Source organism: Abramis brama (genome assembly GCF_963993115.1).
Source record: "Abramis brama genome assembly, chromosome: 13".
NCBI lineage: Eukaryota > Metazoa > Chordata > Actinopteri > Cypriniformes > Leuciscidae > Abramis > Abramis brama.
The window spans coordinates 11,395,961-11,417,217 of record NC_139975.1 but is presented as its reverse complement, the minus strand read 5'-3'; the positions used below and the strand labels follow the sequence as shown (position 1 = coordinate 11,417,217).

At 38.0% G+C, this 21,257-nt stretch overlaps 3 protein-coding genes across 5 annotated transcripts; all 3 read left to right on the top strand.

The window, feature by feature from the left end:
• Window positions 1-298: 298 nt before the first annotated feature.
• On the top strand, window positions 299-6,491 carry slu7 (SLU7 homolog, splicing factor). Its single transcript, XM_084133963.1, has 16 exons — window positions 299-436; window positions 771-940; window positions 1,104-1,257; window positions 1,340-1,420; window positions 1,918-2,082; window positions 2,747-2,815; window positions 2,923-2,958; window positions 3,051-3,176; window positions 3,439-3,536; window positions 4,475-4,542; window positions 4,660-4,799; window positions 4,887-5,048; window positions 5,152-5,256; window positions 5,498-5,572; window positions 5,667-5,780; window positions 5,899-6,491. The coding sequence occupies exons 2-16, from the start codon at window positions 792-794 to the stop codon at window positions 6,076-6,078; spliced, it is 1,722 nt and encodes a 573-aa protein (XP_083990089.1). The 5' UTR covers window positions 299-436; window positions 771-791; the 3' UTR covers window positions 6,079-6,491.
• A 209-nt stretch (window positions 6,492-6,700) lies between these two features.
• c1qtnf2 (C1q and TNF related 2) lies at window positions 6,701-10,468 on the top strand. 3 transcript variants are annotated; one of them, XM_084133965.1, is made up of 3 exons: window positions 6,701-6,791; window positions 7,142-7,398; window positions 7,691-10,462. In XM_084133965.1, the coding sequence occupies exons 1-3, from the start codon at window positions 6,742-6,744 to the stop codon at window positions 8,326-8,328; spliced, it is 945 nt and encodes a 314-aa protein (XP_083990091.1). In that variant the 5' UTR covers window positions 6,701-6,741; the 3' UTR covers window positions 8,329-10,462. The 3 variants fall into 3 exon arrangements, with proteins under 3 accessions (XP_083990091.1, XP_083990092.1, XP_083990093.1); XM_084133966.1 differs by having other exon boundaries at window positions 6,737-6,899; window positions 7,691-10,468; XM_084133967.1 differs by having other exon boundaries at window positions 6,737-6,899; window positions 7,086-7,398.
• Window positions 10,469-10,865: 397 nt separating this feature from the next.
• nocta (nocturnin a) lies at window positions 10,866-19,105 on the top strand. The gene is made up of 3 exons (XM_084133964.1): window positions 10,866-11,466; window positions 17,332-17,592; window positions 17,830-19,105. The coding sequence occupies exons 1-3, from the start codon at window positions 11,271-11,273 to the stop codon at window positions 18,714-18,716; spliced, it is 1,344 nt and encodes a 447-aa protein (XP_083990090.1). The 5' UTR covers window positions 10,866-11,270; the 3' UTR covers window positions 18,717-19,105.
• Window positions 19,106-21,257: the final 2,152 nt, after the last annotated feature.

Genomic DNA, 21,257 nt, shown 5'->3' with positions numbered 1-21,257 from the left:
AGTGGCCTTAACCCTTGTGATTGCCAAAGTCGCTTTGGATAAAAGCATCTTCTAAATCACTACATAACATCTATAGAAAAGAACAGTAAAATCTTTTACCCTGCTACAGCATTTGTAATTGTGAGGAATAAATAAGTAGTACCACTTGAGAGTATAAACTTCCTCAAACTGGTTCCTGAAACAACACCCATCCACCCACCGCTCAGATGTGTGAGAATGTCCGGCTGTAAGTTTCCAGTCTTGACCACAGTGATTCTCTTTAGTCCAGCTGATGGCGACACTCAGACACACAAGTACATGCAGCACGACACAGCGAGGAAGACCGGAAGTCGTTACCCGGAAGTCCTTTCAACACGCTTGTAAACAACTCGCGCAACCGACTGATCAAGGTGTAAAATATTGATCATCGTTTGTTGAATTTCACACAAGACATAAGGTAAATTAACGACTTACTGACTTAAAGCCGGACTTGTAAGAGATATTGGCTATTAATTTTAAAGCTAAGTCTACGTCAAATACAAGTAACGTTAGCTGTAAATAATACACAACTCAAATTGCAATACATATTTTCATAACTGTCTGGTTTCTGTTATTTTAAACAGATGTCTACACTGTGTCACAGCAGATTTTGATCTCTCTCTTTTTTTTTTTTTTTTAGATGTCTGTGTTTTTGTGTTTGGGTATCACGAGGAGTGTTTTTTCCCCACATTCACTGTTTTCAGAGTTAAATTATTGCTATATGTGAATATATGTTTTGAATCTCTTTACAGGTAACGTTACAGCTGAAGATCATGGCGACGGAGGAGCCTAAAGTGACGGAGGGGATTGTAGATCTCGAAGAGCCGAAGAAAATGACCCGAGAAGACTGGAGGAAGAAGAAAGAGCTGGAAGAACAGAGGAAATTGGGAAATGCTCCAGCTGAAGTTGACGAGGAGGGAAAGTATGTTGAGCAGAGCGAATGGAAATAAAACTTGAGCAGAATGCACTGAACCATTCATATTTATCAGGACTGTTATTTAAAATAAAAAGTGTGAATGTGTTTGATTTTATAGCCGTCATATATCCTGTAACTTTTTTTCCTGACCGTAATATTTTGTTACTAGGGATATCAACCCTCATATTCCCCAGTACATCTCCTCTGTGCCTTGGTACATCGACCCATCAAAGAGACCCACCCTCAAGCACCAGAGACCCCAGGACGAAAAACAGAGTCAATTTGCACCTATTGGAGATTGGTACAAGAGAGGTGTACAAGAAGTAAGCACTTTCCCTTTTCAGATAGACATAATTTAAGTTATTTAATGTCTAAACCCTTTCTGATTGCCTCCCTGTCAACTAGAAATCAGTCAGCACGAAATACAGAAAAGGAGCATGTGAAAACTGTGGTGCCATGACACATAAGAAGAAAGACTGTTTGGAGGTGAACAGTTTATGTGTTATGATGTTATTTATATGTTGCTCACATTCTTGTGCTGCCTTCAGAATGGAATAGTAACTTATTATTACTACTGAATACTATGCAGTGTATACTACCGTTCAAAAGTTTTGGGTCAGTATTTATTTAGCAAAGATGCATTAAATTGATCAAAAGTGACAATAAAGACATTATAATGTAACAAAAGATTTCTAATAAAATAAATGCTGTTTTTTCCCCCCAACTTTCTCTTAATAAAAGAATCCTGAAAAAAGTATCAAATATTAAGCAGCACAACTTTTTTTTAAAGTATATTAAACTAGAAAAGCTTATTTTAAGTTATAGTACCATTTCACAATATTAATGTTTTTACTGTATTTTTGATCCAATAAATGCAGCCCTTGGTGAGCATAAGAGACGTTAAAAAAAGAAACATTAAAAAAAAGTCTTACCAACCCAACCAAACTTTTGAATGGTAAACACTTTTGAAATGTCTTTCACAGAGACCCAGAAAGGTTGGAGCGAAGTTTTCTGGCACAGGTTTGGCACCAGATGAGCAAGACCAGATTCAACTCTCAATGGATTATGATGGAAAGAGAGATCGCTGGAATGGGTACGATCCCGATGAGCACATGCGCATTGTAGAGGAATATTCAAAAGTTGATCTGGTAAGTCATGTTGTTGGAAGTTTTTTGTGTATTTATGTTTATTCTATTATACTGATAGGCCATTGATGCGGACTCGCTTAAGTTTTTTTCTTAGCAAAGAGAAGTTTTTATCCCATGACCATTTGCATACATTTTGTTGGAAGGGTCTTATTACTATATAGGCCAGTGGTTCACAAACTTTTGTCACGTCCGGTGCAATGTGATAAATGTCAGATCTGGTGTAGGCACTGTGTTTTAAAGACAAGAAACTGATGAGGCATATCTCGCCCTCGGATCCACAAGTACAACGGTTGGTAATGAAGAGAGACCACAGTGGGTTGCATGCCTCAAAATATTAGCTTCTGACAGTAATAAGCCGAACAAGTTAAGAGCCACTAAGAGACTTCACATCATGAACACAAAGAGAAACCTATTAATAAATTAATAAGTTGCAGTACTGTATTAATTACATTTCAAATAAATCCTATAGGATTTTGCAAGCGAGGTCATGTCTGAGAGTCTCTTTATGTGGGTGCATATAAAAATATTTTTCTCTACCAAAGTTTGGGAACCACTTGTTACTTGTATAAGCCATAATGCATGCTAATTTTGAGTGTCCAGAAAGGCGCCAAATAAATAAAATGTATTATATATATATATATTTTGTTTTTGTTTTTTTTAACAGGCCAAGCGTACTCTTAAAGCTCAGAAACTCCAGGAGGAGTTGGCTTCTGGTAAACTAATAGATGAAGCTGTAAGTATTCAAAATTTTTCCACATTAATTTTATAACTATACTATATGTTTGTCATAACCTTGTATTTGATGAAATTAAACGTTTACGTTTTTTAACATCCTTCTAGAATTCAAGGAAGCATCTTGATGATGATGCAGCTCAGGTACATATCATGTTCAACTTAATCTTTATGTACATAAAACTGAAATTGTGGAGCCTCTGCACTCAGTAAAAAATGTTCCTCACCCTGTCCAGGACCACAGCAGTGAAGATGAGGATGAGGACAAATATGTTGATGACTTTGACATGCCCGGACAAAACTTTGACTCCAAGAGACGAATCACAGTCAGAAACCTGAGAATCCGCGAGGACATCGCTAAGGTAAAAATAACTTGAAATTTGGCAAACCGATGTATGTTAATCAAGGGCATGACACTATTTCTTTTTCTAAAAAAAAATTGCCAGCTGAGCTAAAAGAAAGTCACACTTAAAAGTTCCCATAAAAATGTCCCATAAGTATGATTTATAAGAGGATAAATATGATCTCCTCAGCATAAGTAGTAGTAGCATATGAGTACTCAATATTATGACCACAGAGTGCTGTATCATGTTTTTCCCAACTATTGCTGTCTTTATTTTACAGTATCTCCGAAATCTGGATCCAAATTCAGCCTACTATGATCCCAAGACTCGAGCCATGAGGGAGAACCCGTACTCCAACACTGGAAAGAATCCAGAAGAGTAGGGGCGTTTTTTGTGCATGCAATCAAAATAAATGTGCTGATGTGAATATTAATATAAAGTTGACTGTCCAAGATCATCACTTTTATGTTAGGGAAGTTATAGGCTTCTTATAGAAAGCTTGCAGATTGTGTACTAAGTAGGGGTCACTCACTAACTCAGTGGTTCTCAAACTTTTTGGTCACACCCCCCTTTAAACCTTTAAAAATGTAGCTAAAAATAATACAAAAATCTAAAAGATTTTTAAAATTGATAAACGTGACAAATGACAAACACCTGTAATAGTTTCAAGTTGTAATGCCATTGAATCATTGAAAAATATAACCTTAAGAGAGAATAATACCAGAAAATACCTTTTAATTGAAATAAACTAAAATGTTAACATTTTAGTGATGCTTTGGATGAACAATATATAATCAGTGACTGCAGTGAGCTCTTTTGATGAGCTCAGCTTCTTGTATGTCTTCTTGCCGACCCGGAACACGACAGTGGAGCTGAACTGAAGAGGTGCTTTTCTATTACGATGGTGACAAGTCAACGGTCCGAGGAAGCACGATTCAGTGAAATTGGCATTTGGTGCCGGTTAATAAAGGCAGAGTGCCAACTGCTATTTACGCACTTGATTCTTGCCCAATGGGGGCGTGCCCCACAGTTTGAGAACCACTAAGTAGAGAGTTACTTAGTTTGCAACACATTGTACACCACTAAGGCAAGCCCAAGTTTCTCTAATGGGACTATTAAATATTGGATTGTAAAAATGAAAATAGTCTGCTAGATGCCAAGGAAGCTGATGTGTTTAACTTGCTAAATTCCAGTAAGCTATTAAAAAAAAGTCACTATAAAATATCACTATAGGTGGTGTAATGGAACATTTAAATGTGCCGATTTCTGTAGTTGTTTCTCTGCCTGTCCTCAAACTGATGTGTTTGGTTTGGCAGGGTGGGCTATGCCGGTGACAACTTTGTGCGCTACTCTGGAGACACCATTTCCATGGCCCAGACACAGCGTGAGTAGTCTTGATTTGTCAACTCATACAAAAATTCCTCTGTACCTGATGTTAAAAATGGGCTCCAAACTCTCAGTGCTTGTTGGTCTAGCATTGTTTTGTGTGTCTCTTCTGCAGTCTTTGCTTGGGAAGCCTATGAGAAGGGATCTGAAGTTCACCTCCAGGCAGATCCAACCAAGCTGCAACTTCTCCATCAATCCTACAGAGTCAAAAAGGACGATTTCAAAGAGAAACAGAAAGAGACTATTTTGGAAAGGGTACAGTGTAGAATCTCCTGTTGACAAGAGAAATAGCTAAATATACCCCTTCCCCTGCTTGTTTGCTGATGTTGCACTTCTCTGCAGTACGGTGGGGAGGAACACTTGGACGCCCCTCCGCGAGAGCTTCTGCTGGCTCAGACAGAGGAGTATGTGGAGTATTCTCGTCACGGGGCAGTGTTGAAGGGACAGGAGAAGGCTGTGGCCTGCTCCAAATACGAGGAGGACGTGCTCATTAACAACCACATGGTAAGTTAGCTGGCACTACTGGATGTGTTGCATAACTGGAAAAGCTAATAATGTTGGATTTTGTTTTACAAACGTTAAATATTTTTTCCTTTGGCTTTTGCAGTGTATCTGGGGATCGTATTGGAAAGATGGATATTGGGGTTACAAATGCTGCCACTCGATGGTGAAGCAAAGTTACTGTACAGGGGAAGCTGGCAGGAAAGTAATGGTGAGTATCAAATGTAGTTCCTGTAAATGGAACCATCCATTGCTACTTGTAATGCACTGGGGAAAAAATGTGATGCATGAGTTGGTAATACAGGCAGCAAGTATAAAAACATGTATGTTATTACTTTTATTATTTGTTTCATTTTTTATTATTTAATACATTCTATTTGAATCATGCATCTATTTCTATATATTTATCTCTCACAAACCTGTTAAAAAAAGTTTTCTTCTTATTTTTTCAGAGTAATTCTTCTGTGCTATTTGAAGAGGATGAACAGGAGGCCCAAACGAGTGAAGAACCAAAGACTCTTTTACAGGTACGTTAACAGCCTTCCCCTTTTTGTGATATGATTACAGTAGAAGAACATGACAGGAAGATGATTGTATTAAACAAAACAAAATATTTCACAGATGCACCAGGAAAAAATGAAAGACAAGAAAAAGAAGAAAAAGAGCAAGAAACACAGAGATTCTGACAGCAGTGATGAGGAGGATGAAGCAAAAAAGAAAGAAAAGTTGAAGAAGGTGGGTGGACTGTTTCTTTTTAATGCCACTCACACACACACTTGTATCGTCATGTGCTAAACGCATCTGTGCTCTGCATAGCCTATTGTAAAGGAGAACAATGTGTCTTTTTGTGCAGGCGTTGAATGCGGAGGAGCAGAGGCTGAAGCAGGTGGCTGAACTGATGCAGATTGACGAGAGGAAGCGGCCGTACAGCAGTCTAAAGGACGTCCGTGAACCCACAGAGGAGGAGATGGAAGCCTTCCGCATGAAGCGTTACCGAGCCGATGACCCCATGGCCTCTTTCCTGGGGCAGTGAATGAAAACATAAATGTCTTTTGTCACCAACCACAGAGATGTCATAGTGTCAGTTAGTGTAAAATCTGATTTTGCTGAATCGGTGTTATACAAAGACTGTTGTGTTTAAAAACTATGAATGGAAAAATTCCTATATTAGTCGCTCATGACAGTCTGTTAGAACCAGGAGTTTTTCAATTCTTTTCGCTTTGTATAAATCTGTTGTGTTTTTATTTTGACAGTACATAAACATTGTTTTATTAGTTGTTTAAATATAAAGTGCCCAATGAATTACAAATCGGTCATGTTTGGTGAATCATCTGTTTTGATTTAACAAAATAGGTTCCATTCCCTCTTTCCAAGGTATTTAAATGGAAGCATAATTCCAATAACCTGAGCTGTGGTTAACATTAAACATTTATATTTATACCTAAACATGGCTATGTTTGGTTTGTTATGCCTTTGTCTATTCAACATGCAATTCATGCCAAATTTCTTTCGCAAATACTCAGAAGTGTTGGGAGTATTTGAAGGCACACTTTACACAGCTCTTTCTTGTAGTTTTAAGCCATTTTTCATTGTGTTATGGCCTGCAGAACTAAAGTATGAAAGTCTGACACGTTTTCAAATGAATCCCCTCCCACAGTTTGTTCAATTACATCATGGATGAACTATCTGGCAGAGCATGTCAGTGCTAAAACTGGGTGGATGCTTGCAAAGTTGTGTGGAGGACATGTAAGATACAATCGTTTCACAAGCCTTGTTTATATTCTCTATTTTTGATTTAGCCTAAAGTGCAGCTGGACCTTTTCTTTGCATTGCTACGCAAATCTCATTCCTCTGGTGAGGGCTTTTTCCAATGCATGCTTTAAATGTGTTGTTAAATTGTGTACTTTGGTCAGTTACTTAGATTTACAACCTAATTAAAACCTAAATGTTTACTAATAACTGCATTATTCACAACATGCATGTATATAATGTGATTATTGGTGCTTGTTTCCGTGCACAACTCTTTATATGTGTATACAGGAAATCCATGGAAATTCCCCAGAACACAAATCTGGCCCCATCTGCTCTGTTTGCAGGCACAGCTGCATCATGCATCAGTTACCACTGGCTGTTTGCCTGCTGTCTCTGTTCTCTGTGACTATAGCCTCATCCAAGAAGGGACGCAACTTCACCATCCATTCATCTCAGCTTAGCTGCAGTTTACCAGGCCCTCAGGGTCCTCCAGGGAGTCCAGGTACAGCAGGTCCCAGCGGTAGCGTAGGCAAGATGGGGATGCCAGGTGTTGATGGCCAGGATGGCAAGGATGGTGACAGGGGAGAGAAGGGAGAGACAGGTACTGTATATTGTGCAGCTGTAATACCATTAATGAAAAATAATATTCAAAGTATTCAAATGTAAAATTATATTTTCCTTTTTTTTTTTTTTACCTCATATGTATTAATTTTGATTGAATTTTTTTTTATTCATATAATTGTTTATCTATAGTATCTATGTAGCTCAAGGTCACATTAAAATATATTTAAGTATAAATATGAAATCACATTTGGATTTAAAAAAACAAACAATGGGTGAGTTGTTTCAGATTAGGTGGTACAAATTTGTGAATATTTATTCTCACATGTCAGGTGAACAGGGTCGTCCTGGGAACCCTGGAAAACATGGACAACAAGGACGCCCAGGACTTGTTGGGAAGGCGGGGCCAAGGGGCCTAAAAGGGGTGCGTGGGGCACCTGGTGTGTCTGGAGTCGCTGGGATCAAAGGAGAGGTGGGAAATAAGGGGGAAACTGGTGCCCCCGGGGGCTGTGACTGTGGAACAGAGGCACGATCTGCTTTCTCTGTAGCGGTAACCAAGAGCTATCCCAAGGAACGCACGCCCATTCGCTTTAACCGGATTTTAATGAACGAGGGTGGTCATTACAATGCCACCAGTGGCAAGTTTAACTGTGTAATTCCTGGTGTGTATTACTTTACATATGACATCACGTTGGCTAACAAACACCTGGCAATTGGGCTTGTTCAAAATGGCCAGTACAAGATCAGAACATTTGACGCTAACACAGGAAATTACGATGTGGCCTCAGGATCAACAATACTCAGACTGCAAAAAGGAGATCAGGTCTGGCTTCAGATCTTCTATTCAGAACAAAATGGACTGTTTTTTGATCCATTCTGGACTGACAGTCTTTTCACAGGATTTCTTATTTTTGCTGATCAGGTGGCTCCAAATGAGGCAAATTTAATGACAAATTCTGGATCATCCTGAGTGAACTTTTTATATTTGTCTCGAATACATTTTATAAAATGACCCCCAATAATCCAGTTTATAGATCCTCCACATCAGTATTAGAGCAAAATGAAGGATACGTATTAACAAACATGAGTTGTCAAGACCTAAATCTATTCCTTATGTACAACCCCAAATCAGAAAAAGTTGTGACACTGTACAAATTGTGAATAAAAACAGAATGCAATGATGTGGAAGTTTCAAATTTCAATATTTTATTCAGAATACAACATAGATGACATATCAAATGTTTAAACTGAGAAAATGTATAATTTTAAGGGGAAAATAAGTCGATTTTAAATTTCATGGCATCAACACATCTCAAAAAAGTTGGGACAAGGCCATGTTTACCACTGTGTGGCATCCCCTCTTCTTTTTATAACAGTCTGCAAACGTCTGGGGACTGAGGAGACAAGTTGCTCAAGTTTAGGAATAGGAATGTTGTCCCATTCTTGTCTAATACAGGCTTCTAGTTGCTCAACTGTCTTAGGTCTTCTTTGCTGCATCTTCATCTTTATGATGCACCAAATGTTTTCTATGGGTGAAAGATCTGGACTGCAGGCTGGCCATTTCAGTACCCATGATATTGTAATTGATGCAGATTGTGGTCTGGCATTGTCATGTTGGAAAATGCAAGGTCTTCCCTGAAAGAGACGACGTCTGGATGGGAGCATATGTTGTTCTAGAACTTGGATATACCTTTCAGCATTGATGGTGCCTTTCCAGATGTGTAAGCTGCCCATGCCACACGCACTCATGCAACCCCATACCATCAGAGATGCAGGCTTCTGAACTGAGCGCTGATAACAACTTGGGTTGTCCTTGTCCTCTTTAGTCCGGATGACATGGTGTCCCAGTTTTCCAAAAAGAACTTCAAATTTTGATTCGTCTGACCACAGAACAGTTTTCCACTTTGCCACAGTCCATTTTAAATGAGCCTTGGCCCAGAGAAAACACCTGCGCTTCTGGATCCTGTTTAGATATGGCTTCTTTTTTTAACCATAGAGTTTTAGCCGGCAACGGCGAATGGCACGGTGGATTGTGTTCACCGACAATGTTTTCTGGAAGTATTCCTGAGCCCATGTTGTGATTTCCATTACAGTAGCATTCCTTCCTGCCGTCTAAGGGCCCGAAGATCACGGGCATCCAGTATTGGATGACCCTTATGCACAGAGATTGTTCCAGATTCTCTGAATCTTTGGATGATATTATGCACTGTAGATGATGATAACTTCAAACTCTTTGCAATTTTTCTCTGAGAAACTCCTTTCTGATATTGCTCCACTATTTTTCGCCGCAGCTTTGGGGGAATTGGTGATCCTCTGCCCATCTTGACTTCTGAGAGACACTGCCACTCTGAGAGGCTCTTTTTATACCCAATCATGTTGCCAATTGACCTAAGTTGCAAATTGGTCCTCCAGCTGTTCCTTATATGTACATTTAACTTTTCCTGCCTCTTATTGCTACCTGTCCCAACTTTTTTGGAATGTGTAGCTCTCATGAAATCCAAAATGAGCCAATATTTGGTATGACATTTCAAAATGTCTCAATTTCAACATTTGATATGTTATCTATATTCTATTGTGAATAAAATATAAGTTGATAATGAGATTTGTAAATTATTCCATTCCTTTTTTACTCACAATTTGTACAGTGTCCCAACTTTTTCTGATTTGGGGTTGTATTATGGAAAACTATTTTCTTACTACAAGTATTTTTTTAAGACCCTAATCTTAGGCCCCTAAAAGTCAAAACGACCTTTTACCTCAGTGAACTTTTAGCCACGTTGTAGTGTTAGACATACATGACCTTTGACCTTCTAAAAGCCTGTTCTGTTAATGATTGTTTTTTTCTCTTTCTATTGTTTATTTACTTTTCAACTTTAATCATGTATTCCACTAATGGTTCAAAGGTTTAGTATGACCTTGTCTTATTGGAACACGATGTCATTTGTGAAACCCTCCTTTTGAAGAGTCATTTTGTCTAAAAATAGCAGTCAGCCATGCTGCTGTTATCATCTAATCAATACTAGGTTCATGAGCAAAAACACTGCTGACATAAACAGTGCAGTAATTAAACCTACGGTCATTCAGGTGATCATTAAAGGATATGTAAAGACATTATGCTTATGGGTTCTTTATCATGCAGCAATGAGCAATCTGTCCTCCTTCATTTCCCACTGCAAAGTCAATCTGTACACACGAATTTTAGATAGACATATTTTAACAGAGCGATGGCATTTTGTTTTATTAAAACTGTAATAAGTTCGGCCATTGTTAAACCTAAAAGGTAGGCTACGATTGATTATTCTTACCGGGTAATTCTCAAGAAAATCATGTGTAACCAAATATGGTATATGTGCGTTTGGAAACGCGTACAATGTGCGTCAATGATGACGATATATTCAAATTTCCATACGCCTCAGCACTTTCGGCTCTGATTGGCGGGAGTAGCTCTAAGTCCCTCCCACTGTCCGGCTTTTACTTCGGAAAAGGCACGGGCTGTCCTTTGACAATAGGGCTAAACCATTCACTGGTGTGTAGGTGAATGTCGTGTTATAACTTTTGCTATTTTGTATCTTTCCTTAAACGAATTTGGAATTTGTTTCAAATTTTGAACTCTTAAACACAGCATTAAGATTTCATATGTATAATGACTCAATAAACTATGTGATTTTATTAGTACATGAAGACTCAATCTTCTAATCTCCCCTATCAAAATATAGTTCACGTGTCACTCTGGAATATGACGACACTTCTACCGGCATTTTTCCATACAGCGAAAAGACATGTCTAAGTAATGTCCAAAATGTATTTTACAAGTGTTATATAGGTTAGTAAACTTATTTCTTCCGTATCCAATACCATAATTTGCTAGAGTGAATCAGTTTAAACCGAGGTTCTGGGTCTGTCAACCTAAGAATGATAATGCATCCCGCCCGGCGCTGTTCATCGCTGTTTCATCGAGACTTAGCCGCAGTTTGTCTGTCATCACTGGGGACACATCCCAAGAAATCCGGTCCTCTGAAGGAAAGCAGCCTTCCGAGTTCACGACTCTGTGTTCATCCTTCTCCAACCAGGTCCAACTCCTCACCCGTTCTTCTCGGTTCTTTACAAGGTAATTTAATTTAAGATTCAATCACAGATTCCTTTGCTAAGACTGCGGTTGTGTCTCACAACAACCAAGTAACTTAGTTATGCTCATATGACGCACTAAATTCTGTCTAGAAAAGCAAAGGAATATTCATATTCGGTTTTGAGACAGTAAATTCAGTTAATTCAGTTTTTGTTTGGTCGTGTGGTTCAGTGTGAGAGTACTGCGGAGAAAACGAGATTTAAATAAGAAGGAGAAAACAATGGTGTTTGAGACTCAATATCCATGTAACGTTACTGAACTCTTGTTATTTAACTATGCCAAGATAAATTCAATTTCAAATTCTAGGGCACCTTTAAGAGACACGTGCCTAAATTTAAAGAATGTAAGTTAGTTGTGATCATCATAGCGTGGCCCTCATGTCATGCCACAACTAATGACTCGTGTACAGTAAGTGGGAGTGATGACTGTCACATAACGTTACATCCTGAGGTGTGGAAACATACTGTAGTTTCAAATCCCTAATCCCAAATCCCTAATAACCGTGTTGATTAATTTCGTTTATAAAGGTCTTTATTCAGATGCATTTGTTAAGTTAAAGTGTGCTTTTTAATTGTCTAACAAATCTGTCACTGAAGAGCAGTGTTTTAGTTTTTAAGTTGCATTTAGCTTTATTCTTTATTTCAGCTTTAGTTTGATTGATTTTAGTATAACTTAAACTTATTTCAGTTCGTTGACAACTATGCCATTGCAACATTTCTAGTTTCCATTGAAGTTTGTTATGTTTAATTTGATATTTTATCTATTTAATTTCATTTTTAGTTTTAATCTAATATTTATATTTTATTTTAGCTTTATTTAGAAATTATTTTTATTAGTTTGAGCAACAACGCTGCTAAAGAGATTTTAGATTGTATTACAGTTTTTGTTTTAAGAAAATTTCTATATATAATTAAGTTTTTGTCAATATTGTTTGTTGAGTTTGGTGTTCTGTACTTGGATCTATTAGAGTGTGTTCAAGGAAACTTGATAGTCCTGCTAAAGGTCAGTAAACAGTGCAGCATATACAGGTCCTAAGGGTTCGATCCCCATATTAAACAGTTTTTCCTTGCTTATCTGAGTGAGATATGTGCTCTTGACTTGTGTTACATTTATCAAACTGCATCATTTGTGCAGTTTCCTTGTAGCATTAAACAGTAAGGACACAATGTTAATGTCTGTGTTTAGCTTATGAAAAGATGGAAGGTAACAAGCACTAAACCAAAAGCTGTTGTTAACCAGCAAACAGAAAAGTGATAGCTCTGTGTGAACAAAGCCCCCTGTAGGACCGCTCTTGTGTAAGGGATTTGACCTGGATCAGGACAAGGTCTGGGAACAGTGATGTTATGTAATTTTGACTGAATAAGCAAGTAAAAGCAGCTCCAGCAATTGTGGGAGTATTAACACTAACAGTGAGGTATAGTATAGTAAGAAAATGTAGTCTGCCTCAACCCAGATTCCACTCCAAAATATATTTTAGAAAGAGCTCATCCCCAAAATGGCTTAATTATCATAGAGATGAAGGAAGTCAAGTTATGTTGTTTCTTCACCACTGAAGATGCAAATGGTAGTCAGTTGTAGAATGGACTGGGTGTGGGAAAAAGGTTGTCTCTTTTGCTGGTGGAAAAGAGAACCTTCTCAGACAATGGGGTGTCTCAACTTCATTAACTTACAGACCACAGCTGTTACAACAAAAGCGACTTCATTTACATTAAGATTTGTAAACTGTAACAGGATAAAAGGTTTAAGATTTGGATCTTCTGGGTTCATTCTGACGCCGGTGAACCCAAGGTGCTTCGTGTACCTTGCCACTGCTATGCTGTAATAAACTTCATTTTTGAGATCTTCAACGTCCACATAATTTTTTCTCATAGTATTTAATTTTACATTGTACAGTTTGGATTTAGAATGGTATTTTCCCCAGCAAATATATGCACCATAGTTTCCAAGGCAAGGATGTAAGCAAGTATTCAACATTGGCATGGCCCAAAGGCAAAATAAAAAAAATCAGCCATTGAAAAATCCATGATTATTGACTACTAGACAAAATATTGGGGTGTGTGTTTCTCCCAATGTCTATGTTGATTACGGTCTTGGTCCAAGGTGAAGCTTCTCTTTAAATGTCATTTCAATAATGACAACTGGAATAGTTTTAGCATGTTATTGAATACGGGGCTCGGGGGCCCCTAGAATCGTCACCACCTTTCGCACCGCTAGCGATGGCCTTTGCCGTAAGCATGTAAGATATGCTGCTGCTGCATAAAAATAGACATGCATAAATCCTGTAGCAGGTCTAGGCAGGGGGAGCTGGGGGAGGTGGATTCATTAGAATTGAATATATTTTAAAATATCCTTGCTGAATTTTCAGCATCATTACTTCAGTCTTAGGTGTCACATGATCCTTCAGAAATCACTCTTTATGCTGATTTGGTCCTCAAAAAACACTTATTATCATCAGTGTTGAAAACAGTTGTGCTGTTCCATATTTTTATGGAAACTGCAAAAAAATGTCAGGGTTGTTTTTATGAATGTAAGCTCAAAAGAACTGCATTTATCTGAAACAGAAATGTTTGTAACAGTATAAAAGTCTTTATTGTCAGTCTTTTTAATGCGTAATTTCTAAAAAAAAAACACAAAAAACTTTTAACAGTATGCAGAAATTATTATCAACCAAGATTAATAAATGCTGTAAAAGTGTTTTTCGTTTTTCGTTCATGAAACCTAAAGCGTGAACTAATGTTAACAAATTGAACTTTACTGTAAAATGTCAGTGAAAAATTGTGACCTTATTATATTACAGACAAATGAGCCACACGGTCTTCCTCAATCCATAGATTAAATTAGGCCTGAACGGTTCTCTTTACCCACGTGCATGGCTGTGTGCACATGTATGCGTAGGCATGCATCGAGTCCCTCTCGTGATTTTCAAATGAGTCATTGTTCAGAATGAATGGTAGGGGAAGCACCGACATACTGGTTCATTCAGGAACCCCTTTGTGTAGTTACACACACGCAGATACACACACGGTCACATCCACAGCCCCCAGAATCTTCGCATACGAAAGCAAAAGAGCTCAAAGGGTGGATGCTAGTGTTCTCTCTGTCTACCAACTTGTATTTTTCACTGACCCACTGATCGGATACTGGATCATCGTTGAATTAGTCCTGGACTCCCACAAAGTCAAAGTGAAGAAGATTGTGCCTTTAGTTGACCTGCATGCATCGGAGACATTCAGTGGAAAAGGAAAAAATAAGAGGTAGTTTTAAAAGAAATGCATGTTCCTAAGTGTTTTAGACTAATATTAGTCCTAAATGTTTAAGAACGTGACTGTACGGACCATAGACATTGAATAGTCATCGATTTAGTTACAGTGAATGTGTCTAGAGATGGTGAGTTTTAAATTAAATAAGATGACAAATCAGATTTTTTTAATGCTGATACAATAGATTAATGTGACCTACGAATTTAAAAAGTAATTTGTTTCTTTAAATTATGGGTGCTGTGTGGTTTAAACAATTACTAAGCAATGACCAACCTCACCCATGAACAGCCCTGATTATTCAGTACTTGACTATTCCATTAATAAATGGAAAATCTTTATTTGTCACATATAAATAATACCAAGATTATGCTTTTCCGATATGACGAAGACATAAACAACCACATACATATAAATAGAGAGACATTGGAAGTATGTATTTTTCTTGTGGAGGTAAAGGAGGAGACCGAGGTGGAACAGGATGAATCAGATGAGATGTGTAAGATGAGATAAATTAATCGAAATCAGTATTTAAATGAACATAATTACACTAAGTGTAGTTAAGTATATAAGTACACTATAAATATAAGTACACTAATGTTCAAACGTTTGGGGTCAGTAGTGGTTTATGAAAGAAGTCTGTTATGCTCACTAAGTCTCATTTATTTAATCAAAAATACAGTAAAACTAATATTGTTTAATTCTGTTACAATTTAAAATAACTGTTTACTATTTTAATATATATATATATATATATATATATATATATATATATATATATATATATATATATATATATATATATATATATATATATATATAATATTAATTACTGTCACTTTTGATCAGTGTATTGCATCCTCAATGAGAAAAGTATCCATTTCTTTTAAAAAAAAAAACCTTTTGAATGGTAGTGTAAATATTAGATTAAGATGAAAGTTATGCAAAATGTGCTCCTGATTCTACTGTGTTTTTTTGTGGTTGCCAAGACAATGGCAAATGTGAACAATGCTATGCTGTTGTTGCTAAGGTGTTCTAAGTGTTTTTTAGTATGTGTCTGTGCAGTTGCTGGAGTGTTCTGGGTGTTTGCTAAGTGGTTGTTAACTGGTCTAAGTCAAATGAGTCAAACGAGAACCTTTTTATTCTCTGCTAGATAAAAAAAATGTGTCTTGACTTGAGTTGGGAGTTGCTTATTAAAGTAATAGAAAACCTCTCCTTAACAAGCTACATGATTTGAGGTATCAGACATGCTTGTTAATACGCACCAAGGGATGAATTAAAAAAAGGTTTATTGGTAACACTTTATTTTACAGTGTCATCTATAAATTATGCATAATTACATGCTACTAACCCTAAACCAAACCAAACCCTAATCCTAACCCTATAGTAAGTACAAGTAGTTACTTAATATTAGTCCGTACTTAAATATATAATTACAGTGTTAAAAAGACACCTTATAAAGTGTAACCAGTTTATTATATATGAGCAACAGTAATAGTGATTCTCGTGCAAACATTGAGCACTAATAAAGATTGCTTTTTCTTGTTCACAGTAAGATCAGTCAGTGTTCCCTATAAGTGCAGTTTGTTCTCGATATTGCGTCTGTGAGTGAGTCTGTCATGACAGACAGTAGACGGCAGTTTCCACTGGATGCAGTTAACCCATTGTCCATTAATAAGATGAATAATTTACATTAATAAGATGAATAATTTACAGAACTATCTATAACTAGCATCCAATGTCTTTGTTTCCATTGAGGTTTGATTTGCTAATGAGGTTATTGAAATATTGTCTATAGAGATAGCATACAAGCCAACAAACATGCACAAACTGCAAGAATGTTAATAGGTGATTCGTAACTATTTTGAAGACTAAAAACAAGCCCAGACAGATGCAGACAGTCACAGACATCTCTCTAATTCCCAAAAGAATCAACCATGCAATCTTGTGAACTTATCAATGCCTTTAAAGTGCTTTTCCACATTTAAACAATACACTGTGAGGTAACAAATAACAATCCAATTTTGTTCAAGCTGTATGAAGTGTGCATATTTTGTTGGCATGCGGCATATTATATAAGACATCCTGTAACAACAGACAGTACTTGGGCCTAATTTATCTGCACTTTAAATGACTACCATGTGCTGTCATCATGCTACTGGTTTATATTGTCATACATAGTGCATTACACTGTTACTATTTACATCTTCATTGGCTCCTGTTTGGTTTTAGTGTCTTCTTTCACACACTGTGTACTGTGTTTCTAAAAGTGAGTGACGGCAGTTTCTGCATTATAACATGCCGAGTAATCCAAAACTATTTTTTAACTAATTCGCATATGTATTTTACATGCAGCATTTATGTCCTCATATTATTTGATTTTATGTGCAATGTTTGTAAAATGTATTTGTCACACTGCAGGACTTTTAAAGTGAACTGCAAAAAACTAAAAATGATTTATTTAGTCCAATTAAAGCACCTATAATATACCTATATGTTATTATGAATCTGTAAAGTTTTCCAAAAACTGTTCTCTAAAACTATGCCAGAGTGTGTGTAACATGTTGTGTATGTGTGTGTGTGTTTGCAGTGTGTCAGATGGGCAGTAGCAGCAGCAGTAGACTCTTCAGTACTCTGGCCCAGACTTTGAGCAGCGCTGCACTGTCAGACCCACATGTGGATCCTGACGACTACGAGTATGAGCAGGCTGACCCAGACGCACTGTTGCGTGAGTGCGAGGAGGTTTTGAGGAACCGGCCCCCTCGACTCCACCGAGGCTTTACTATGACCAGAGCCTGCCCTCTGCAGAACGCACCCCTCCGCATCATGCAGTGGAACATCTTAGCACAAGGTACAGTCTGTCTGCTTATGTCATGTATTTGATTCCTCTTTGACAGCCAAAAATCATTATTATTTTTCTAAATTCCTGAGGAGACCCTAGTACCTTCTTGCGGCCCCAGTTTAAAAACCCCTTGCTTGATCTTTATATGAATCTAGGATTGAACGCACTTCACCTTTAACTGCAATGCTACCATATGATGCTCAAAAGGTGACATAAACATTCTTAATTTTTCTTGTGTATCTGTAGCTCTGGGTGAGGGCAAGGACGGTTTTGTGCGCTGTCCGATAGAGGCGTTGAACTGGTCTGAGCGGAAGTATCTGATACTGGAAGAGATCCTCACCTACAGGCCGGATGTGCTGTGCCTGCAGGAGGTGGACCACTACTTCGACACTTTCCAGCCTGTGCTCGCCAGCTTGGGCTACCAGAGCAGCTTCTGCCCCAAGCCGTGCTCTCCCTGCCTGGACGTCCTCAATAACAACGGCCCCGACGGATGCGCTCTGTTCTTCAACCGCCGTCGCTTCCAGCTGCTCCACACCGCTCACCTCAGGCTCTCCGCCATGATGCTCAAAACCAACCAGGTGGCCGTCGTGGCGACGCTTCGCTGCCGGCTCACAGGTCGAGTCTTCTGCGTGGCAGTGACGCACCTGAAAGCGCGGAGCGGCTGGGAGGCGTTTCGTAGTGCACAGGGTGCTCATCTCCTCCAGCAACTCCGCGAAATAACCGCACAGTCATACCCAGAGATGGATCAGGAAAACCGGACTAGGGTTGGGGAAAGCGAAGAGGGAATTCCGTTGGTGGTATGTGGGGACTTTAACGCGGAGCCGAGCGAGGAAGTGTACAGGCGCTTTATGACTTCTCCGCTGGGGCTAGACAGCGCTTACAAGTGTCTGAGCGAGGACGGCACCACTGAGCCGCCCTACACCAGCTGGAAGATCCGGCCCAGCGGAGAGAGCTGCTCCACATTGGACTACATTTGGTACTCGGAAAGAGCGTTCCAGGTGGACGCTGTGCTCAGGTTACCGAGCGAAGAGCAGATCGGGCCGGACCGGCTTCCATCGTACCATTACCCCTCTGATCATCTGTCACTGGTGTGTGACCTTAGCTTCAGTCAGCAGCCTCATAGGCTCATGTAGCTGTCAATCACTAGTGCTCTCCAATAGGAATCTATTGTCTGAATGTGAGAATGCATTATCTGTATTATTGCTCCGAATGTAAATTATCTTATTCACATAAACTTTATTTTTACCTACTTATGTAGGTCTTAATGCACCCCTGTGCACATTAGTTTCCTTAGAGATTAATAATTATCATGCTCTTGTTTGTTATACAGAGGTTGTGCAATATACTGTAATTTATTAAGTGCTAAAGGATGATCTCAGGAAGACGCACATTCTCAATTAAACGGTTCCATAAGTGAAAGAATGTTTATATTTATATTGACTGTAGTTTTTTCTTTTAGTAGCACTGTAATCAACAATATGTTTGCCACTGACCAATAATACAAAACAACAGTGTACTTAAATTGTGTGGTGTTTCATTCTTTAATGATAAGCAAAGCTGAACTGGTTTGGGAAATGTAGATCAGTCCTCCTGACACTTTGCAGTGAGTTTCCTATGGTCCTCTTTGCAGACTGAAAAATTATTATTTTTTTTTAAATTGTATAGTCAAGTTGTTAATGTCAACCATTTGACCATATCTGATATGAATACAATCGTTATGTCTAATGTCAGCTTTACAAAACTTTTGTAACATTATTTTTAAAACTTTTCATAAGTTAAAAAGTCACCAGCATATAAGCTACTTACCTGATCATAAGACAAATTTTTCAGATGTGTCTTTCTAGTTTGAGTTTTGATATAGTTACTGATATTCACACTAATATTGAACTGACTCGTTTATATATTATAACATTGTAATTACTTCTACAACTACTTCACGCTGCCTTTTAAATCTGTCCTTGCATAGGTGAAAACTTTTATGATCCGGATCCAAAGATTGTCATCCTTTAAAGCCAACCTATTCTGGCCCGAATCCCTCAGAGCCAATTAGCTTTGTAAAGAGCAAGGCTTTGTTCAAAGTTAACAACTTAGTAAAGTGCTCTCCAGTAATCCCTGTACATGCTACAGACTAAAGTCTCCACAGTAGAGCATCTCATATCATATGGTATATTTAGAGAAAGTTGTATATTTTTTTGGTTATTGAACTGATATTACAAAGATCAAACTTCATGCCTACACTTTGACCAATGAATTTCCATCCTTGTCAATTGTGATTTCTGAATAAAGTTTTTTTTCTTTATATAATTTTGATCAAGATCACATTCACAGAGAGTAATTTCTAACTGAAGAAATACTTTAGAACTGACCATACTTAATAATATACAGTACTGTGCAAAAGTCTTAGGAACGTTAGTATTTTCACCCCAAAAAATGGTTTTAAGAGTTATTTATATCTTTTGCTGTAGTGTGTCAGTAGGAAATATCAGTTTACATTTCCAAATTCCTTTTGCCATTAATTGTAATAATCCAGTCTGTATGATCCACACGGAGATCTGATCTCACTATCTTCAAGTCTGTCTGTGATTACATGAAGAAACAGAAAAAACTGAAACCGAAGAACTGTGGCAACGTCTCCATGACACTTGAAACCTTCCTGCAAAGCTCCCTGTAAAACTATGCGTAAGTGTACCAGGACAAATGCTGTTTTAAACTTAAAGGATGGTCACAGCAAATATTGATTTGAGTTAGCTAATAAGTATTTATGGCATTCGTTGTTAAAAGCCGCGTTTCCACCGCAGGAACTTTCCCCAGGAATTAGGAACTTTGGGCTGGTACTCGATGTGTTTACACCGCAGGAACCAGGGTCTAAATGAAGTTCCGGGTAAATATTTCCCCCTCCGATAGTCCCTGCTCACGAGGTAGTACTTTTTCAAAGTTCAGGAACTTTCAGGGGTGGGACTTGTGCGCTGCACAAGCTGATTGGTTGTGTTCACGCCGCATTTTGGTTGGATGACTCCACGCAGCATTTTATTTATTTTTAACCTCCCTTTTAAAAATCTATTGTGGTTCGTGTCATGGCTTCATGCAGTAAGAGTTGTCTGTCTACAAATATGGAATTTAATTTTAAAAAAACTGGTGGACTGGCGACGAGTTTCAGGCTTTATTTTGTTGAAGAGGAAACTTTCTGCGTGTTCGTCCCAGCCATCTCACGGTCAAAGCCTCCTCACTTAACATCATTTTTACACAAGTGCCTAAAACTTCTCACAGTACTTGTAGCTTTGCAGGAAGGTTTCTTCAAGCATCTTGGAGATCTTGCCACAGTTCTTCTGGATTTAGTCTGTGTCAGTTTTTTCTTTTTTCATGGAATCCGACAGAATCGAAAAAAGATCTCCATGTGGAGCATATATACCAGCTATTGTCAGACTCCTTGTGCATACAACAATATCACTGGATTATTACAATTAATGACAAAATTAATTTGGAAATGTAAACTGATATTTCCTACAGAGTCAGACATGCAATAGCAAAAGCTAAAAATAACTGGCTTAAGAAATGTTTTGGTGTGAAAAATACTAACGTGCCTAAGACTTTTTTACAGTACTGTATGCATGTATGTATATGTACACACACACATATACATATATAATTCCATTTTTATTGACTTAAAATTCCTT